The sequence below is a fragment of the Vulpes lagopus genome, chromosome 13, assembly GCF_018345385.1.
Source record: "Vulpes lagopus strain Blue_001 chromosome 13, ASM1834538v1, whole genome shotgun sequence".
Classification (NCBI taxonomy): domain Eukaryota; kingdom Metazoa; phylum Chordata; class Mammalia; order Carnivora; family Canidae; genus Vulpes; species Vulpes lagopus.
This window is the reverse complement of record NC_054836.1, coordinates 46,471,173-46,488,677: the sequence shown is the minus strand read 5'-3', so window position 1 is coordinate 46,488,677 and position 17,505 is coordinate 46,471,173. Positions and strand designations below refer to the sequence as shown.

Below are 17,505 nucleotides of genomic sequence, written 5' to 3'. Positions count from 1 at the left end.
CTCATGTATGATAGGGTTATGGAGAATACAAAACAAAAACGATCAAACAAGCAAAAAGATTGAATTTGGAAATGAAGGGATGCATTCAACTAAGCCTCTTCTCCCAGGACTCTTGTGCTATGTATGCCTCTACCTTTTTCTTTTGACTTGCCTAATGCCCCTTAGCAGGAACTCTGTGAAGAATGTTCTCTTGACCTGACTCTTCTGTAGAGTCTTTCTTCTTATTCCATTCAGTGCTTTCTTCCAGATAGCTTGATTGCATCCTTTTAATCTTGAAAATCTTCTGCCCAATTATTTTTCTTAAAGAGCAAGAACGAAAATAGTTTACTCAATGTATAGTCGAAAAGCAGCTGAAGAAGTGAAGCGAGAATTGATAAAGTTACAAGTGAATTATTACATTCTAGAAGAGTCCTGGTGTATAAGAAGATCCAAGTGAGTATTTAACACAGTTAATATTTTATATTCATAAGACATGAAAAATTAATTCAGTCTTATGGCAAGTGCTTTACTCGTTATGTGTAAGATATATATAACATTTAGCATGGTATAAGTGGAAAAAACTGTTTAGATCATTATTTGAACTGGAATTTTTTCCTTTCTAGTCATTATAAATGTTTCTCTCATAATGATTTGCATGTGTATGCTACCTTAAAGGTATTATATTGGCATTGACAATTTCCCAGATGGCTTATCTTCACCTTGAATGTTTTTAAAAAACTTTCATTTAAAGTTGGATGTATTTTAAAGACTTTTTAGAAGACTTGCAGAGTCTGAAACCAAATAATGGAGCATCTCATTGTAACAAAGTAAGGCAGGCAGCTGAGACTCAGGGCCTCCTTTGCACATGCCACTTTGCACCCGTCCTGTGATGGACAGGCCCCCCCTCCCAGTGTCACCTCAGAGCAACACTTCCTTCTTGCTGTTCCACAGCTTATTTGAGTGGGAAAATAATTAACTTCACTGTGACCCACATTCTCTTGGGTTTATAGTTTTAAAAACTATCTCCACTCAGAGAAGGCCACTATGCAGAGGATAGCAAAAGTTAGATCTTAAAAGCAAAGAGGAATGTTGAAGTTGACTGTTTAGAAATATTGCACCTGGCTGACTAGACAGCTGATGACAGTGGCTGGCTATTAAAATACCAAAGCATTGGCTCCACAAGGAGCACAGACATGGGCAGTTTCATTAGAAATCAAAAGTATTTTATGAACTACTATTATTTTTAATATTCTCACTGCTCTTTAAACAGAGGCCTTTGGAGGTTGCTGTATTTCTAGCTTAATCATACTTATTCACCATGTATGTCAGTGATACACAAGAGTGTTAAGACAAAATAATTAAATATTGACTCGGGAGTGAGAATGGTTCTGTGAAACCATAGCTGTCAACAGTGCCCACAAGGAAACCCAAACAATTGTTGATTATTGAATGATTTTCCTATGAATGTGTCCCAGGTGACTTGAATTTAATTAGGATCTATACAAAATGTTATTGTTCTTAGAGTCATAATTTAGAAAATGTTTTATTTCCTTATGAACATAAGAATATATATATGAAATCCATATACTCGCTTTTAGTTAACTTTGTTATTTAAACTTAGGACAAAAAAGTCACAAACACCTCTCATAATTTTATGAGGACATTGTAATAAGTGAATGGTGGGCTGACATTTGCAGTCAGGAGGATGTAGTTTCTTGGCAAGAGATTTCCACCCACATTGTGATCTTCTTTATCGTCTCGGGCTTCACTTTCTGGTTCAGTGATCGCCTGAGACACCCATAGGTTTCTGGAACATAAAAATAATGTTCTATGGCCTCTTTATTCCTAAGCTAATAATGAACCTTGATGTAAGATTCTTCATCTTGTTTCTAGACCTTGCATAGTGTTTTGAATATGTGGAAACTGTAGAGGCTGGCACGCTTTATCTTCTAAGATGCTGATGGAGCTCCTCGGTTTTCCGATGGGCAAAGAACTGTTTTGTATACCAGAAGGGATGAAAGACAAATTTAGGAAGTATAGCAATAAATCCTGTGCACTAAACAAGGTCAACAGTGATTTCACTGACGTTGGATCATTTCCATGTAGCGCTCACTTCTGGACATAAGACTAAGCAGTCTGGGCTGGGGGTGTATACTCCATTTCCCCCATGGACCTTGACTTGCCCCTGCTGTGTTTTTCCAGCAGGAGTGGAGAGGAGGAAGCCAGAGAAGTGACGTTCTCTACTCTGTTGTCCTCAGTAACTCAAAAAGCACTCTCCATCTACTGCAAGATTTAAGCCAGAATGATAATAAATCTCAGGAAACCTTAGGCAGGTGCACTCTGCTTAAACCTTGAAACCAAACACAAGCTGTACTTTCTGTTCTGGCAGGGAAGCAACCCGGGAGCTCAGACAGGAGAGGAAAGGGAAGAAGAACTAAGATTTAGTGCAGAAGGAAGACTGAGTTTCTTGACAAAACTTTATGCCGGAATTAGGATCTTTTACTGCTTTGGCCCCCCCATTGTCCATTTCGTTTATGCCTGAGACATCTCTGGATTAGTGGAATAGAAAAATGTATGAGGACGGGGGTGGGTAGCCCATGGGGAACTCAAGTAGGAGAAGAAAGGGAAGAGGACCTCAGTATGTATCTAGCACTTAAACTGTGCCCGGCACTTTGGTGGGCACTGTATTGATGTGATCTCAGTACAAGTGGCCTTAATGGTGTGGCTTTATTATTCTTTAAATACTTGACACCCTGTATTCAAATACAAGTACGAAAATATACTCAAATGCAAGTTGTAGATGAGCTTTTAATTAACTACTCTTTTATTCTCAGTTCTCTGCTTTCTTTCTCATTAATTCCAATAATAGAGTTGACATAAAATTAAAACACATGAATTCAGAAGAAAATTATTCCCATTTTCAATAATGCTATTTAAAGATATAGCTGGCTGGCTTGGCGAGCTTCAGGAAACTCAGATAAGGACTACAGGGTGTTATGCTTAGGCCAAGAGAGCTCACAAAGGCAGCTCCTAGCTTTCACTCTCTCCTGAAAGCAGGTGAACTCAGAAGCTGGTAGTTTTCTCTGTCCTTGCGTTGTGCTCTCTCCTGCCCATGGCCCACAGTGTAGCCACAGTTTGGCCTCGGCACATGTGAGAAAATTAAGTGGTGGAAAACCCAAGCCCAGTCTTGCTTTCATACATGCTCAGTGTTGATAGAATCTGGTGTCAGGAGAGTGCAAAACATGTGGCCTGAATACTCTTCCTGGGAATGCTCATGGGTAAAACCCTTTGGGAGATAATCTGACAGAGGCAAAGTGAAAATTGTGTAGCCCTCTGATGTAGTGATAGTGCTGCTTCCAGAAGTTTAGCTTGCAGAAAGATAATGGCGCAAGAATGTTTATATCAATATCACTTTATAAGGGCAAAATGGAAAACACAATATCTATACATAAAAGAGTGATTTGTTAATACATAGATGTACTAGCATCTATTAAAAAGAATGAAGTAGATCTTTAGGTGCTGAGGTGGAAAAATGGCCATATTTTATTGTCAAGTGAGGAGTCCCAGAATAATCTCATTTTTGTAAAAGCAACCGCAGGAGCATCTGCGTATATAAATCCGTGCCTCTGTTTGTATGCATGTGTGTCTGAACTTGGATGAAAGAGGTCCAGCAGAATGTGTGCTGAATTGTTTACACAAGCCACCTTTGAGAAATGGCATTGAAAGTGACATTGACTCTCTTTTTTTTTATTTTGATAGGCCTATATTTTGGCAACTTTGGGGATGGTAGTTACCTTTAAGTTGAAGATGTTATTAAGAAGCAGAGAGCATATGTACTCCTGCCATGGTGCTTGTCTCATGGTGGAGAGCAGAGGAGTGGAACTGCCTTTGGGAGGGAATAAAAAGGACATGTTGGAATTTTTTTTTTTCTCTTAAAGTGAAGCAACTATGACAAAACATAAGCAGTTGCCAATTCTCTGTAATTTTTCTTTTTTTTTTTTTATTTATCAAGTAAGCACATAAATTGTGAACTCCCTTTTGCCTTTTTTTGTTTTTGTTGATATGTTGGAAGAGTCCAGGGCAGTTGTCTTCTAGGATGTCCCACCTTTGGATTTGTCTGAGTCCTCCCTCATGATTAGATTTAGTTTAGCAAATTGTGACAAGAATTTTAATTACCTCAAAGGGGTTTTATACTCTCCATTATGTCACTTGAGAAGGGACAGATCACTTTATTCCATCATTAATGATGCTAAGTTAGATCACTTGGTCTATTTTAAGGAGGCACATCTCCTTTAGAATTAATAATCTATAAAATCTGTAGAGATACTTAGAGGCCATTTGTTTATCCTCTTTCTCAACAGCCTTTCACCAGATAGTTCTTGCATCCAGTTTTGATTCTTACCTGAATCAATTATTACATTGGTGGTTATAAAACAAGTAATATAGATTTGAAAGCAGTGTACCAGGTACTGAATAAGTACAGGTACTTACTGTGTAAGTATGGATTTGATAAATAATAAATAATTAATGAACCTAGAGCTGTTGGCTATCTATATGGAAAAAATTAAAATTAAATCTCTACATCACACCATACAGAAAAATTAATTCCAAATGAATTATGGATCTATGAAAAGCAGAACTCTGAAACTTTCATAGAAGAACACACAATGCATATTCACATGATACCATGATAGGGAAGGATTCCTTACACAAGACATAGAAATCACAAGCCCTGAAAGAAAAGAGTGACGTTTGGGACTATAATAACGTAAAAATCTTCAATGTAACAAAAGCCAAAAAAAAACAAAAACAAAAAAAACAAAAAAACAAATTTGTGAACCCTAGTGAAAGCCAACAGTTATATCTATAACACTGCTTTAAATTTAAAATAAACACTATAGTTATCTGCAGAAGTTATTGGAACAAATACCACACAATGCCAATTTCACTTCCGCTAGTCTTTATAAAATCTATTGCTTTTAAAATTTAATTGTGCATTTAAAAAATGTGAGCTGAGCACCACTGGATTTTCTTTAAATTGACTCGTTCTAGAAGACAGTAGGGGGAAGTTGCATAAATGTGACCTAAGCATATCTGCCAGTTAGAATTTTTAAGACAATATAATGCATTACCTCTTACTGCGTGCGGGGCATAGCGCAAGCTAGATACAGTTTCTCCCTCTTTCTGAGTCCTCATGACACACCCCAGTTGTATCCCCCATCTGACAAATGTGGGGTGAGACTGCTTGAGCTATCCAATGCCACAGTCTTCCTAAGTACCTGAGGCAGAATTTAAACAAGATCTCTTACCCCACCTAAATTCATGTATTTTGTATGTCTGTCTCTTTTTTTTTTTATGGTTAACTTGGCTGTGTTCACCTTGTTCTAAAGAGAATTTATGACAGCTTAAATAAATATAAATAACTCTAATAGGATTTTTTTAACTAAGTTAATTTATATAGAAAAGATGAAATGGAGACAAGAATATGAAAAGTGTGCTCTGCTTCATCTGCCATATATAGTGTACTTTGATTTTTAATCTGTACGTTAATTTCTCTAGGCCTGGGTGCAGTATGCCTGAAATTTGGGACGTAGAAGATCCTGCTAATGCTGGGAAGCCTCCCTTATGTAACCTCTTGGTGAAGGATTCCAAGCCACACTTCACCACCGTATTCCAGAACAGTGTTTACAAGGTCTTAGAAGTTATAGAAGAATGACTGCTGCCTACAGAGAAGTACATCAGTAATGGTTTTAATGTTTTGCTAATAACTCATGCCTTGTTTTTAATTCAAATCCCAAAAACTTTTATAGATGACTGTTTTCAAATAGAAAACATTTTGTTTGGTCAATTTGAATGTTGTTCTGACTGTAAAAATACTTATACCTTAATCAATTGGTTACGATTTCAATGCACCCCTTAAAATTTGCTATGCAAATGAGTATATGTTTGTACCTGACTTAAATATTTGTGCTAAAGTAAGGGAGCAAAGCTACCTGTATAAAAAATATGATGGGTCACGACAAGAAGGATATGAAAATATCACGAGTTCCGAACAGTGTAGGGGCCGATTTTAGTTTATGGACTATTGGTGCCCCTTGCTGCTTCTCCTGCCTCTTGCTCTTGTCTTTGTGACATCGCAGTAACTGTCCTAAGCATCTCAGTTGCGTCGGGCCCATCATCAACTTTCGTAAGAGAAGATAGGGCAGACGTGGGTATTTGCTATGTGGAATTACCTGTTTCACTTCTTAATGTTCTTTTGTTTCTTGTTGCTCTTGTGAATGAAGCATTTCCTGCCCATTACTAATCCAGATTTTTGGATCTAATGGTCAGGACTAAATTCCTGTAATTACCAACCATATGACATTAGTGTGTCTTCTTTCTCTCCTTCTCTCCCTCTTTCTCTCCCAGAATTGTCAAATAAGTGTTACTCGTTTAGTTGCTTAGAAAGTACTTATTCTTGGTTAAAAAAAATGTAATGGCAATTGTGTATTTTTCTCATTTTTAGTATTATTCAGATGTTTATATTTTAATACCTTTAAACCACTGTAAAAATTTTTCATGTTTAATTGTAGTTTTAAGAACAACTATTTTGAATGACCCAAATATAATGCATCTACAAACTAATGTGTAGTTGAGTAGACATAATTTGCAGTGGAACAGTAGACTGTAGTATGTGTAGTTTTTCTTCTATTAATATACAATAAAACATGACTAATTTTTCTGTCAAAAGAGTAAACGATAATGAGAAGTGAATGGAGTTTTTATATTTTACTTTTTACATTGCCTGTCTTGAGTAAGACAAAGCCTTAAGCCTTATGTTATGATTTTGATCCCCAGAGTGATCATATCCGTACGAGGAATGAATATATTCAGCCTTCCTCTTTATTTTTTTTTCCTTCTTATTTATTTTTATTTTGAAAGACTCCCAAACCTGCTCTGAATTCCTAGTATGATTTTTTTTGTTGTTTCTTAGAAGCTAATTTGTGTGAAATGAGATTCTTCAAAACAGTGAATCCTCATAGTTCTGAGAAACATTTTTAAGATTTTACATTCTAAGCAAACCATGACTTCGATGGACTACACATTTAATTATACAGTGTTCTCTTTATTAACCACAGGCAGATTAACCTCATTGTGGACTGTCCTTGAGACCTGAGTCCTCAGGGATGGTTTCCGGTGCCCACTGCTGGGAGCCAATGAAGAGCTGTTCCCTTTCTGCCTTCTCACCAGAGCCCAAGGACAAGCCTGGTCTGGGGGGAGCACTAGCTTGCTTAGAGCAGACAGCTGCAAGGACAGCCTGGGCTGGCGAGTGGGCAGCCCCCAGCCCGCCCCAGAGCCCACGTTGCCACGTTTCTGGGGAGCCTCCTTCCGCCGGGAGCTGCCGACAGTGTCTTCAGGTGCCTGCCCCCTCTTCCTCGCTCGCTGGGTGACTTGTATTCCTTGGGCTGTTGCCAGTGTCAGAAAATAGGGAAGCAGCTGGGGAGTCGTGGATGAGGAGTAGAATTTGAGCAGTGATGCAGCAATCCAGAAAACTGGGAGGAGGGCACTGGAGGCTGATGTGGCCCAGAGTGGCCGCGGGCGGGAGGAGGGAAAGGCGCTCTGCTCTACGTGTGACTGTTCTGCACCCGAAAATGGCTGTTTTATACATGCAGCGGTTCCACTTTTTAAAAGATTGCACTTTTAAAGTCATTCTCTCTTCTCCCCACCCTCCGATCGTTCCCTTCCCGATGGGTTCCCATGCAGTGATTGGAAATTCTGTACAGGAAACACTAAAATGCCGTTTTGACAGTTGCATATGCTGGGAAGAGCTAAGTGTGGTCAAATTAGGTTGGTTTTCTTTTTTTTCCCCCCAAACAGAATCCTTTTGTAATGGTATTTATTAATGTAACTCCACCAGCAAGCTATGATTATCTTTTAGACCAGTCAGTTTAGAACAGAGGCCTTGGGCTGTACAGCACACTCAGCCTTGGCCACATCTCGTAGCAGCCGGTGCTGTAGGTGATCAGTATCTTTTATGGCAACATAGAATAGTAGTAGTTTCCATATACATGACCAAACAGTATTAAAGCTCAGTATTTTACTCATTTTTAGCATCTAAAAATATTTTTGCTTTAGTGTGAGGAAGGTAAGGATGGGTAAGGAGGTGGTAAATGTAGCTCTTGCCATGACATAGAAAAAACAAAGTGGGGGCAGTATTTCTATAAGCAGATAAGCCTCTAAAAACGCTTCACAGAAAAAGTATTGCATTAAAATAGGACAGTGATATTAAGGAGAACGTGAAAAGCTGTATCAGGAATAAAGTGATATCGCATAGAAGTATTGTATTTTTATGAATTTTATGCCAGTTGTTTTACATGTACTATGTATGTTCAATAAAAAAGATCATGAAAATATAGTGTGTTTTTTTTTCTAATTGTTATTTTCATTTCTACCTCGACTGTTAACATGTTCTGCCTCATTCTGTGGTCAGATAACCATGAACTGGTTCGTAGCAAGCTGTAGTCCTGAATGATGGGAAAGGGTTCCAACCGTGGGAGTCCATGAATGTACTTAGTCCTCTTGATTGGTGGCGGTGTAGGTACTGGGGTTACCCATAGTCTTCTTTCATATTTATGCTATTGCACATTTACATTACTTTATCATTTACATCAAGGGACTCGATCATTCTTTAAAGCCATAGTTTGGGGATAATTTCTATTAGAGTTCCTGAAAGCGTTTTCTCATACATTATATTTTGGTCTCATGATATTTCCTAAATTATATCTCCATGTCTTTGCTTGATACAAGCATCAGCTTTATCTATCTACCTACTTGGAGGAAAGATAGTTTAGCTTAGTTCATGCCTGTATAATTAATTTCTTTACACAGTGACACATTCATTCTCTGACATCTTTGGGGAGTGAAGTGTTTCCAATACAGTGGCTCCTAAATTTAGTGTGCCTCAGAATCATCTGCAGGGTTTGTTAAAACACAGATCACTGACCCCCACCACAGAGGTTTCTGATTCAGTTGGCCTAAGGTGGTGCTGTGGTTGGAATGTTTGTGTCTCCTCAGAATTCATATGTTGAAATCCTAACCCCCAAAGTGATTATATAAGGAGGTGATTAGGTCATGAGCGTAGAGCCCTCATGGATAGGATCAGTGCCCATATAAAAGAAAGCTTTCTTAGACCTTTCACATTGTGAAGTTAGAGCTACAAGGTGCCATCTATGAATCAAGAAGACTCTTGCCAGATACTAAATCAGCTGGCGCTTGATCTTGGACTTGCACAGTCTCTAGAACTGTGAAAAATAAATTTCTTAGTTTATAGGATAACCCAAATGGGCTAAACAGGCAGGACCCCAGAATTTACATTTCTAACCATTTCTCAAGTCATGTTGCTGCTGCTGGTCCAGGAACCACACCTGAGACCCGCTGCTCTGATGGATTGCAAAAGGCTATGTGGATGACTAGCCTCTAGAGGGCGTTCCATTCTTGACAGCATTTATCCCACCTGGTCAGGCGACAGGGTCTCTGTGTTGGAAACAATTTTGTAGAGCCCCTTCTTTGTCTTTTAGGGGGCATTGCTTCAACAGAACTTGCGAGGAGCAAAGAACAGATAAGGTAGTTTTTAACCAGAACATTAATGCAGCTTATTTACATTGTGTTGGCTGAACAGGTGGCTTATGATCACTTAAATATTTTGAAACCGTAAACTAGACTGGGCTTTGAACAGTTTCTTTTCAGTTCAGAGTTGGAAAAAAGAGATAAATCCTTTAAAATCGAACTTCCTTTTGCAAAATTACTTTTCTTAGAAGAAAATGGATAAACTCGGTGATGTGTGTGGATTTTAAAACTTCATTTTTCTATATTGCCTTTGTTTGGCCCCAGAAATCTTCAATCTTCTCCCTCTATTAGAAAGCAGCTAAGGACCAGCTTTGAGTCCCGGATCACCTGTTTCTGTCTCCTGCCTTCCCTTTCTCCTTCCCTGCAACTAGAAGTTCCTAATTTAAATCAGTAAAATTGTTCCCTGTGCAGAGAAAAGAGAAGCTGCTTTTAAAGTTCATTACATTCTTGAATTGGTCTTTACTGCACAGTACTGAATCAGTACAAATACAGTTTTATATCTGGAACTGAAAAGCACATTGAGGTATGGGAAGGTCTTGAAAACTCTTTACTTTTACCTTTCCTTCCGTGAGAGAGATTTTAAAATTCTGAGTGAATGTACAAGTTGAAGTCTTTTTCTCTTAAGATTTTGAGTCACTATAATGCCGCAGAGGTAGATTTTTCTTTTTTGTGCAAGGAGATTAGGATGGTGTTGACATTGGCTCTGCTTTCAGGGCAGTGTTTTCTGTACTCCCATTATCTCTAACCCAAAATTCTAATTACTTTAAGTAAGCAGTGCGTTGTCAAAATGACTTTGAAATAAATGGTAGTGCTACCAAGTATTGTGTTTACGCAGGCATGTTCTTTTTAATTGAGCATAATATCATTTCATTGATTTTTAAGTACCTGGGCTTTTCCTGTATGCAAATTTAATACCTTGAAAGAAAGTTCAATGTAGCGAAATTAAGCTCATTCAGTTGCTATGCCGATTGCCCTCAAAGCTTTTAGTACTTTGCCATTTCTAAAAGCATAGAAAGAAATGAAAACAGGAAACGACCATTTTTAAGTAGACTTGGCATTAGGCCATTAAAACTGATTTTAAAAAAACAGGAAAGGTGCCTGAAAGCCAGTTCTTCAGTTTTATGGACATAGTTCACACCTCTGGCTCTACCTCTGGGCGATGATGCCCTGCTCACTGGCCAGGCCCTCAGGTCTTCACTCTTGTTATCTGCTCATTGACCACAGCCCAGATTCAGAGGCCTCCATCTTGCCCTAAGACATCCTCCCCAAGAAGCGCAATTTGGTAATTCTTCGAGCCCTTTTAATCTGTGATGAATTAGACTTTTTCTAACAAAGACCCCTTTTGGCAGTCATTCTCAAACTTGTCTGCACATTGGAAATTACTTGGGGGAGCTTCAAAGATACTGAATCCTTTCCCTCACCCCCAGAGTTTAGGATTTAACCAGTATAGGGTGTGGCTTAAGACTTGGAACTTTTAAAAATGCCCAAGTGATGTTTTAGAACCTGGCCTCCCTGCCTCACTTCTGGATTCAACTTTTCAGAGTTTCCTCCACCCAATCAAACTAGAAATGGTCAGCAAGTTTCTCTATATACTCTTTTATTAAGGATGATGGCCTATTTCTACTTTATTAATCATGGAACCTCATGTGTAGTAGACTCCTTAAGAATTCTGTGTTCAGTTAGAGTCAGTGGAGGTGTGACAGCGTAGGTGCCAGATATTCATAAACCCTGGTGAGAATGTCAATGAGAAATGGGAATATAACAGCAAAAAAAATTCCTCTAAAAATCACTGATAATTTAATATTAGTGTGGAGAATCATTTCTTCTCCTTCCAGATGCTTTTTTCTTTTTTCCTGGACTGTACTTTCTTGATCACTTGCACTCCGAGCTGCAACTCAAGTGTCACTTCCTTTGCAAAGCCTTCCCTCATGGCCTACCCCTTGGCTGAATGACCTGCCTCCACTGCCAATGCTCCTGTAACTTCTGTATTCCACGCATATAACTTGACTTCTGCATCTGTGTCCTGATTGACTGGACTTCTAGTTTATTCCATTCTGAATCTATAGTGCCTCCTAACACAGTTCCTGGCCTGTAGTAAGGCTTAATGATTTTTGAAATAAACCATACTTCATTCAACAATGCAGTAGGGATCCCTGGGTGGCACAGCGGTTTGGCGCCTGCCTTTGGCCCGGGGCGCGATCCTGGAGACCCGGGATCGAATCCCACGTCGGGCTCCCGGTGCATGGAGCCTGCTTCTCCCTCTGCCTATGTCTCTGCCTCTCTCTCTCTCTTTCTCTCTCTCTCTCTCACTGTGTGCTTATCATAAATAAATAAAATTAAAAAAAAAAACAATGCAGTAAATTCCATATAGCACTAAAAAGTATTCATTTGAACTAAACGAAATGGAAGATTATGTATTCTAGCTATGGAGATGAAATCATGACATTCAGAATATCTTCATATGAGATTAATATATATAGGAAAAGAATATCATTGACAAACAGCACAACAAAAGTAACCTCAAGACATATTCTGGCTAAGTTCCTTGATGCATTCAGACATAACTAGTAACCAAAGAACCATTAGAAAGCAATATGACAAAGGCAGATATGTCTATTTCCAGAGGAAGGACTCTTATTGGCCTGGTTTAGGTTGTGTGGCTTAAGATATTATGATGGCCAGTCCTGGGCACATTCACGGCTGGCCAGGAAACAGAGAACTCTAGGAATTTTTTTAAAGTATGAGAGAGGAAATGTGCCCCAAGTTGGGAGAGATTGATGTGTTGTTGCTACATAAGGGTATTAGACAAAACATGACAGTAGTCATGCAATGTTGTCATAATTGAGATAACTAAATTGGAATCTTGGCTCTATTTTTACAAAGTTTATTAGATAAGACATGTTTCTTATTTTGAAAATTGGTTTTCTTGTCTTTCAAAAGGATATGCCTCTTATGGTGGTAATTAAAAACAGGAGGAATAGATGAATTCACAAACAGACCAGGAAATTTTAACATACCTCTCATAATAAGCGGGCAAAAGAAAAATCAGTAAGGATATACATAATTTGAGTAATAGGAGAAGCAATCTTGATTCCAGTTAAGCATATGGGAGATTTCCAAGAATTGACAGCAAAACATAATTCCAGAAAGGCATGAATTTTTGGTCAGTTCCGTTCCCTGGTGACCTAGAACAATCTCTGGCATATATGAGTGCTCAATACTTGTTAAAAAAAATTGATCATACGTGGAACCAAATAGCACTTTGCAAAAATATTAATGATTAAAAACCCCTCATGTTAGAAATTAATACAAAATAAATAAGTTTTGAGTAATCTATGAATTAAAAAATCTGAAAAAATTTGAGGAAAAAATAGAATGACGATATATCACAAATAGCTTGTGGGGTATAATAATTTTTTTTAAAGATTTTATTTATTCATGAAAGAGAGAGAGAGAGAGAGAGGCAGAGACACAGGCAGAGGGAGAAGCAGGCTCCATGCAGGGAGCCTGATGTGGAACTCGATCCGGGACTCCAGGATCAGGCCCTGGGCTGAAGGCAGGCGCTAAACCGCTGAGCCACCCAGGGATCTGTGGGGTATAATGAAAGCAGGTCTAGAGGTATACTTTTTTCCCTATTCAGTCTAAAACACATGCATTAAACTAAAAATGAATTCAAATATCTATGTCAGAGATATAGACAAAGAACAGCAGCATACCCATTCCCCAACTTATGAAAAGAAATAACAAGCAGAACTTGATGAAATAGAAAACAGCTCAGCAAAGCCAAAGTTGGTTATTTGAAATCATAAGACAAAATGGAGAAGTCATAAAAAATTAGGAATGACAAATTACTGAAGCTGTGAATAGTAAACAGACAACAGGAGGATATTAATTAAATTACAGTAAATTTGAACACTTAGATAAATGATTGAATTCCTACAAAAATCCAACTTAATAGAACTGACCCAAGATGAAATAAAAATTAGGAACAATCTTATTTCCAACAAAGAATTTAAATTAATAATTTTAGGAAACATCTTCCCTCAAAGAAAACATATCCTAGACAGTTTGTTCTACTAAATGTTCAAGATACTGATGATTCCAGTCTTCTACAAACACCCAGAGAATAGGAAATAAGAGAATTCCATCTTTTAGGTGACTATAACATTAATACCCAGAGCAGAGTGGTGTTAATGCAGTAAAAGAAAATTGAAGGTTTATTACATGTACAAGGATGCAGAGAAGAACCTAAGAATAAATTGAACATAAGATGTAAAAATACCAGTTCTCCTCAAATTGACCTATCATTTAATCGGCATACCAATAGGGCTTTTTAGGGAGCTTGATAATCTGAATGTAAAATTTTTACAGATGAACAGTCCTTCCTGAAGAAGGACATGAGATAGGGCAATTTTTTCCTACCAGATAATAAGATTTATCGCAATAGCTGTAGAAGCATTGACATAAGGATATACAAATTGACTCATAGAAGAGGTTAGCTCAAGAGCAAATGCGCATGTATTTAACACATGAGGCTGACAACTGGTTATCTACCTGGAAATTAATGAATTGCCTCCCTACGTCACATCGTACATAAAAGTAACACTGCAAACAGATAAAATATCTAAGTAGGAGAGAGAGGACTGTAAAACCTAGGAGACAGCATAGGATAATACCTTCATATCCTCAAGGAGGAAATCCTCAAGGAGGAAATCCTCAAAGTCTTCCAAAACAAAAGCAAACAAGCAAAAACCTCTAGATGAAAGAATTCACTAGGATTATTGACTTCTGTTCACTAAAAGATATGAAGTGAAGCAAGCCATGATGTGTAGAAGATACCTGATTAATATCCAGAACGAAGAACTCTGACGAACAGTAAGAAGTATACAAAGAACTCATTAGAAAAACTGACCGAAGACATGACATTTCCCAGAAAAGAAATGCAAATGAGCCAGAATCATTAAAGAAAATCCAACCTACTCATAATCAGGGAAGTGCAAACTGAAACCAAAATGATAACATTTATGACATTGATTTTAAAAAGTAAATACTGAGAAACAGATGGAAAAGCACAATTCCCTTTATTCCTAGTAGAAGATCTCCATTTTGGAAATTAATGGAATTATCTGTTAAATTTGAGAATGTGTATATATATATATATATATATACTATGACCCAGTTTTTCCACTCCTTAGACATATATCCCAGAAGGATTCTTATACATGTGCATCAGGAGACATGTCTAAGAAGGTCACTGCCAAGTGTTCATAAAAGCCGAAAACCTGGAGATCACTTGCACATGTATCTGGAATAAATAATAGAATAGACAGATAAAGCATCCTACTGAATATGTAAAATAGTGATAGGCAACAACTTGGAGGACTCTCGGGATTATTATTAGGCAAAAAACATCTAATTTGCAGAAGAATACATGCAATGTGAGTTTATTTACAGAAAGTTCAATGACAAGTTAATTATTTTTAAGGGCCTGAAACATGGTAAAATATAAAAATCAAATGAATAATAAATACAAAATTAGATTAGTGGTCATCTCTCAAAGGATGGGGTGGAAGGCGGGGTACACCGAGGTCTTCAAAGAACAGCAGCATAAAGTTGAAGGTTATGTTGTTTGAAATTGGGTAGTGGGTATGTGGATGTAACTTAATTGTAATTATTTATACTTACTGTTTTAAAAGAGAGAAAGTGGGAGGGGCAGAGGGAGAGAGAATCTTAAGCAGGCTCTACCCCCAGTGCCTGACGCAGGGCTCGACCTCACAATCGTGAGATCATGACCTGAGCCAAAATCAAGAGTCGGACACTTAACCGACTGAGCCACCCAGGCACCCCTGATAATTATTTATACTTTAAATATTTTATAAATATTCTTCAACAAATCTTCAATATTGGGGTAAAGTAGACACTCTTAGATGGTAACACACATGAAAAGAACAATCTCCAGTAGGTGCAGCAGGAAGTGGCAAAGAAATCCTCAATTTCTCTGGCAATCACAATTGTAAATAGGATTTTCCTGGAGACTTGGTACACGATGGATCCTCAGTTCAATGTGAAGGGACTGGAGGGGATTAGAAATCGTGCCAGTCTCGTGTGGCTGTTAGGAGGTTGCATGAGGGACTCTATGTGAAAGTTTTTATAATAAAAGCCAGTTGCCTCTTTTACCTCCTACCCATGATGCCAGCAGATGAGGAGGCTGAGATGATGTGACATCGTCAACCCCGCACACGCCCAGGCAGGAAAGCAGCAGGCCTGCAGGGGAGCCAAGGCCCCGCGCGCCTCTGGGGGTGCTTGCACATAGAAGGGCACATGGGGGTTTCTAGTTAAGTGTCTTCTTGATGCTCCTTGCTTCTTATTTTTCATAACTAGACCAGATTTATTTCTGGTTCCAGATGACAGGACATTCACTTTACATTTGTGCAACAAAACAATTATTGTTGTTTCCTGTTTAGTGCAGACACGCAGAGCTTTTGTTATCATCGAGAGATCCCTATGGGAACCAGAAGAATCAAGCTGAGCAAAGATTTTTTTGCCAGAATCAATTTCCTGAAGCTGAGAGGCTTTATCATTCACCGACTGTGTGCAAAAGCATTTTATTTTTTGAATAAACGACTGATTCCTTTATTGATTTCTCCCTTCACCCAGCTTCACCCAGTCTGCTCTTCCGTCCTGGCTTTGGGACCTTACCCTGGGTGAAAAAGGGTTGGTGGCGTGTTCCCTGACCGTGGGCCAGTATATGATGCCATCTCTCTGCTCCTCCTTGCGGCCTTTCACCTTGGCCTGCAGAGGTGTGGCCAGGCTGCTGGGGGGCTGGCTGGGGGTCCCCAGCAAATGTTTCACTGAGGCACACCTGGATCACTTTCCAGCTATGTAATCTCAGGCGAGTTAATGAACTTTTGAGCTACCTGGATAATATTCTCCATGACAGCACTTGTAGAAAGTGAAAAAGAACTTTCTTTTTCTTTTCTGGGGGGTTGCAATTTAGCGTATACATACTGAGTACCTGCTGCATGCCGGGCAGTAGTGAGCAAGCACCGTGAAGTCAGTCGTTCCCTGTCGTCAGGGACGTGGAGAATTATGTTGAGGGATGGGCAAGTTTTATCACAAGCAGGTTGGCCAGGGACACAGGAGTTGGAGCGGCTCAGAGCAGAGTACGCAGCCTGGTTCTGCTTCCGCCAGCCTCTAGAATAGGCTGAGCCTCTAGAAAAGGCTGAGCGAGCTTAAGCAACATAGTAACATGCCCAGTTCGGCTTTTCCTGTCTGTACAATAGGAATAATGATTCTGCAGAGTCTGGGTGTGAGGTTTAAATGAGATCTTTTTTTTTTTAAGATTTTATTTATTTATTCATGAGAGACACAGAGAGAGAGAGGCAGAGACATAGACAGAGGGAGAAGCAGGCTCCATGCAGGGAGCCCGATGTGGGACTCGATCTCAGAACTCTGAGCCAAAGGCAGATGCTCAACCGCTGAGCCACCCAGGTGCCCCAAGATCATATATTTTTTTAAGATTTTATTTATTTATTTATTTATTTATTTGAGAGACAGAGCATGAGAGAGCACACAAGGGAGAGTGGCAGAGGGAGAAGCAGGCTCCCCACTGACCAGGGAGCCCTACACGGGGCTCGATCCCAGGACCCTGGGATCATGACCTGAGCAGAAGGCAGACCCTTAACCGACTGAGCCACCCAGGTGTCCCGAGATCATATTTTTTTTTATCAAGTGACTGCCAGCCCTCTGTGCTCAATGTCCTATTTACTGTGAGAACAAACTCGGTCTAGGGATCCTGTCACAGGTGCCATGGTGGATCACGCTGGTCTTCCTACCAGGCCCCCCCCACCCAGAGGTGCACTTTAAAGCCCCCCAACTCCACTAACACAAGGTGCTGCATGCCCTGGACTTCCACTGAGG

General features: G+C 39.1%; 1 protein-coding gene across 3 annotated transcripts in view; it reads left to right on the top strand.

Moving 5' to 3' along the window:
- DPY19L1 (dpy-19 like C-mannosyltransferase 1) overlaps window positions 1-8,370 on the top strand; it is a 95,818-nt gene extending 87,448 nt beyond the window's left edge. Inside the window, exons 21-23 of one of the 3 annotated variants that reach the window (XM_041728054.1) lie at window positions 307-432; window positions 5,539-5,712; window positions 7,098-8,370. In XM_041728054.1, the coding sequence (XP_041583988.1) occupies window positions 307-432; window positions 5,539-5,695 (283 nt within the window). In that variant the 3' untranslated portion in view covers window positions 5,696-5,712; window positions 7,098-8,370. Of the gene's footprint in view, window positions 1-306; window positions 433-5,538 lie in introns of all 3 variants that reach the window. The other 2 variants (XM_041728053.1, XM_041728052.1) reach the window with 2 other exon arrangements.
- Window positions 8,371-17,505: the final 9,135 nt, after the last annotated feature.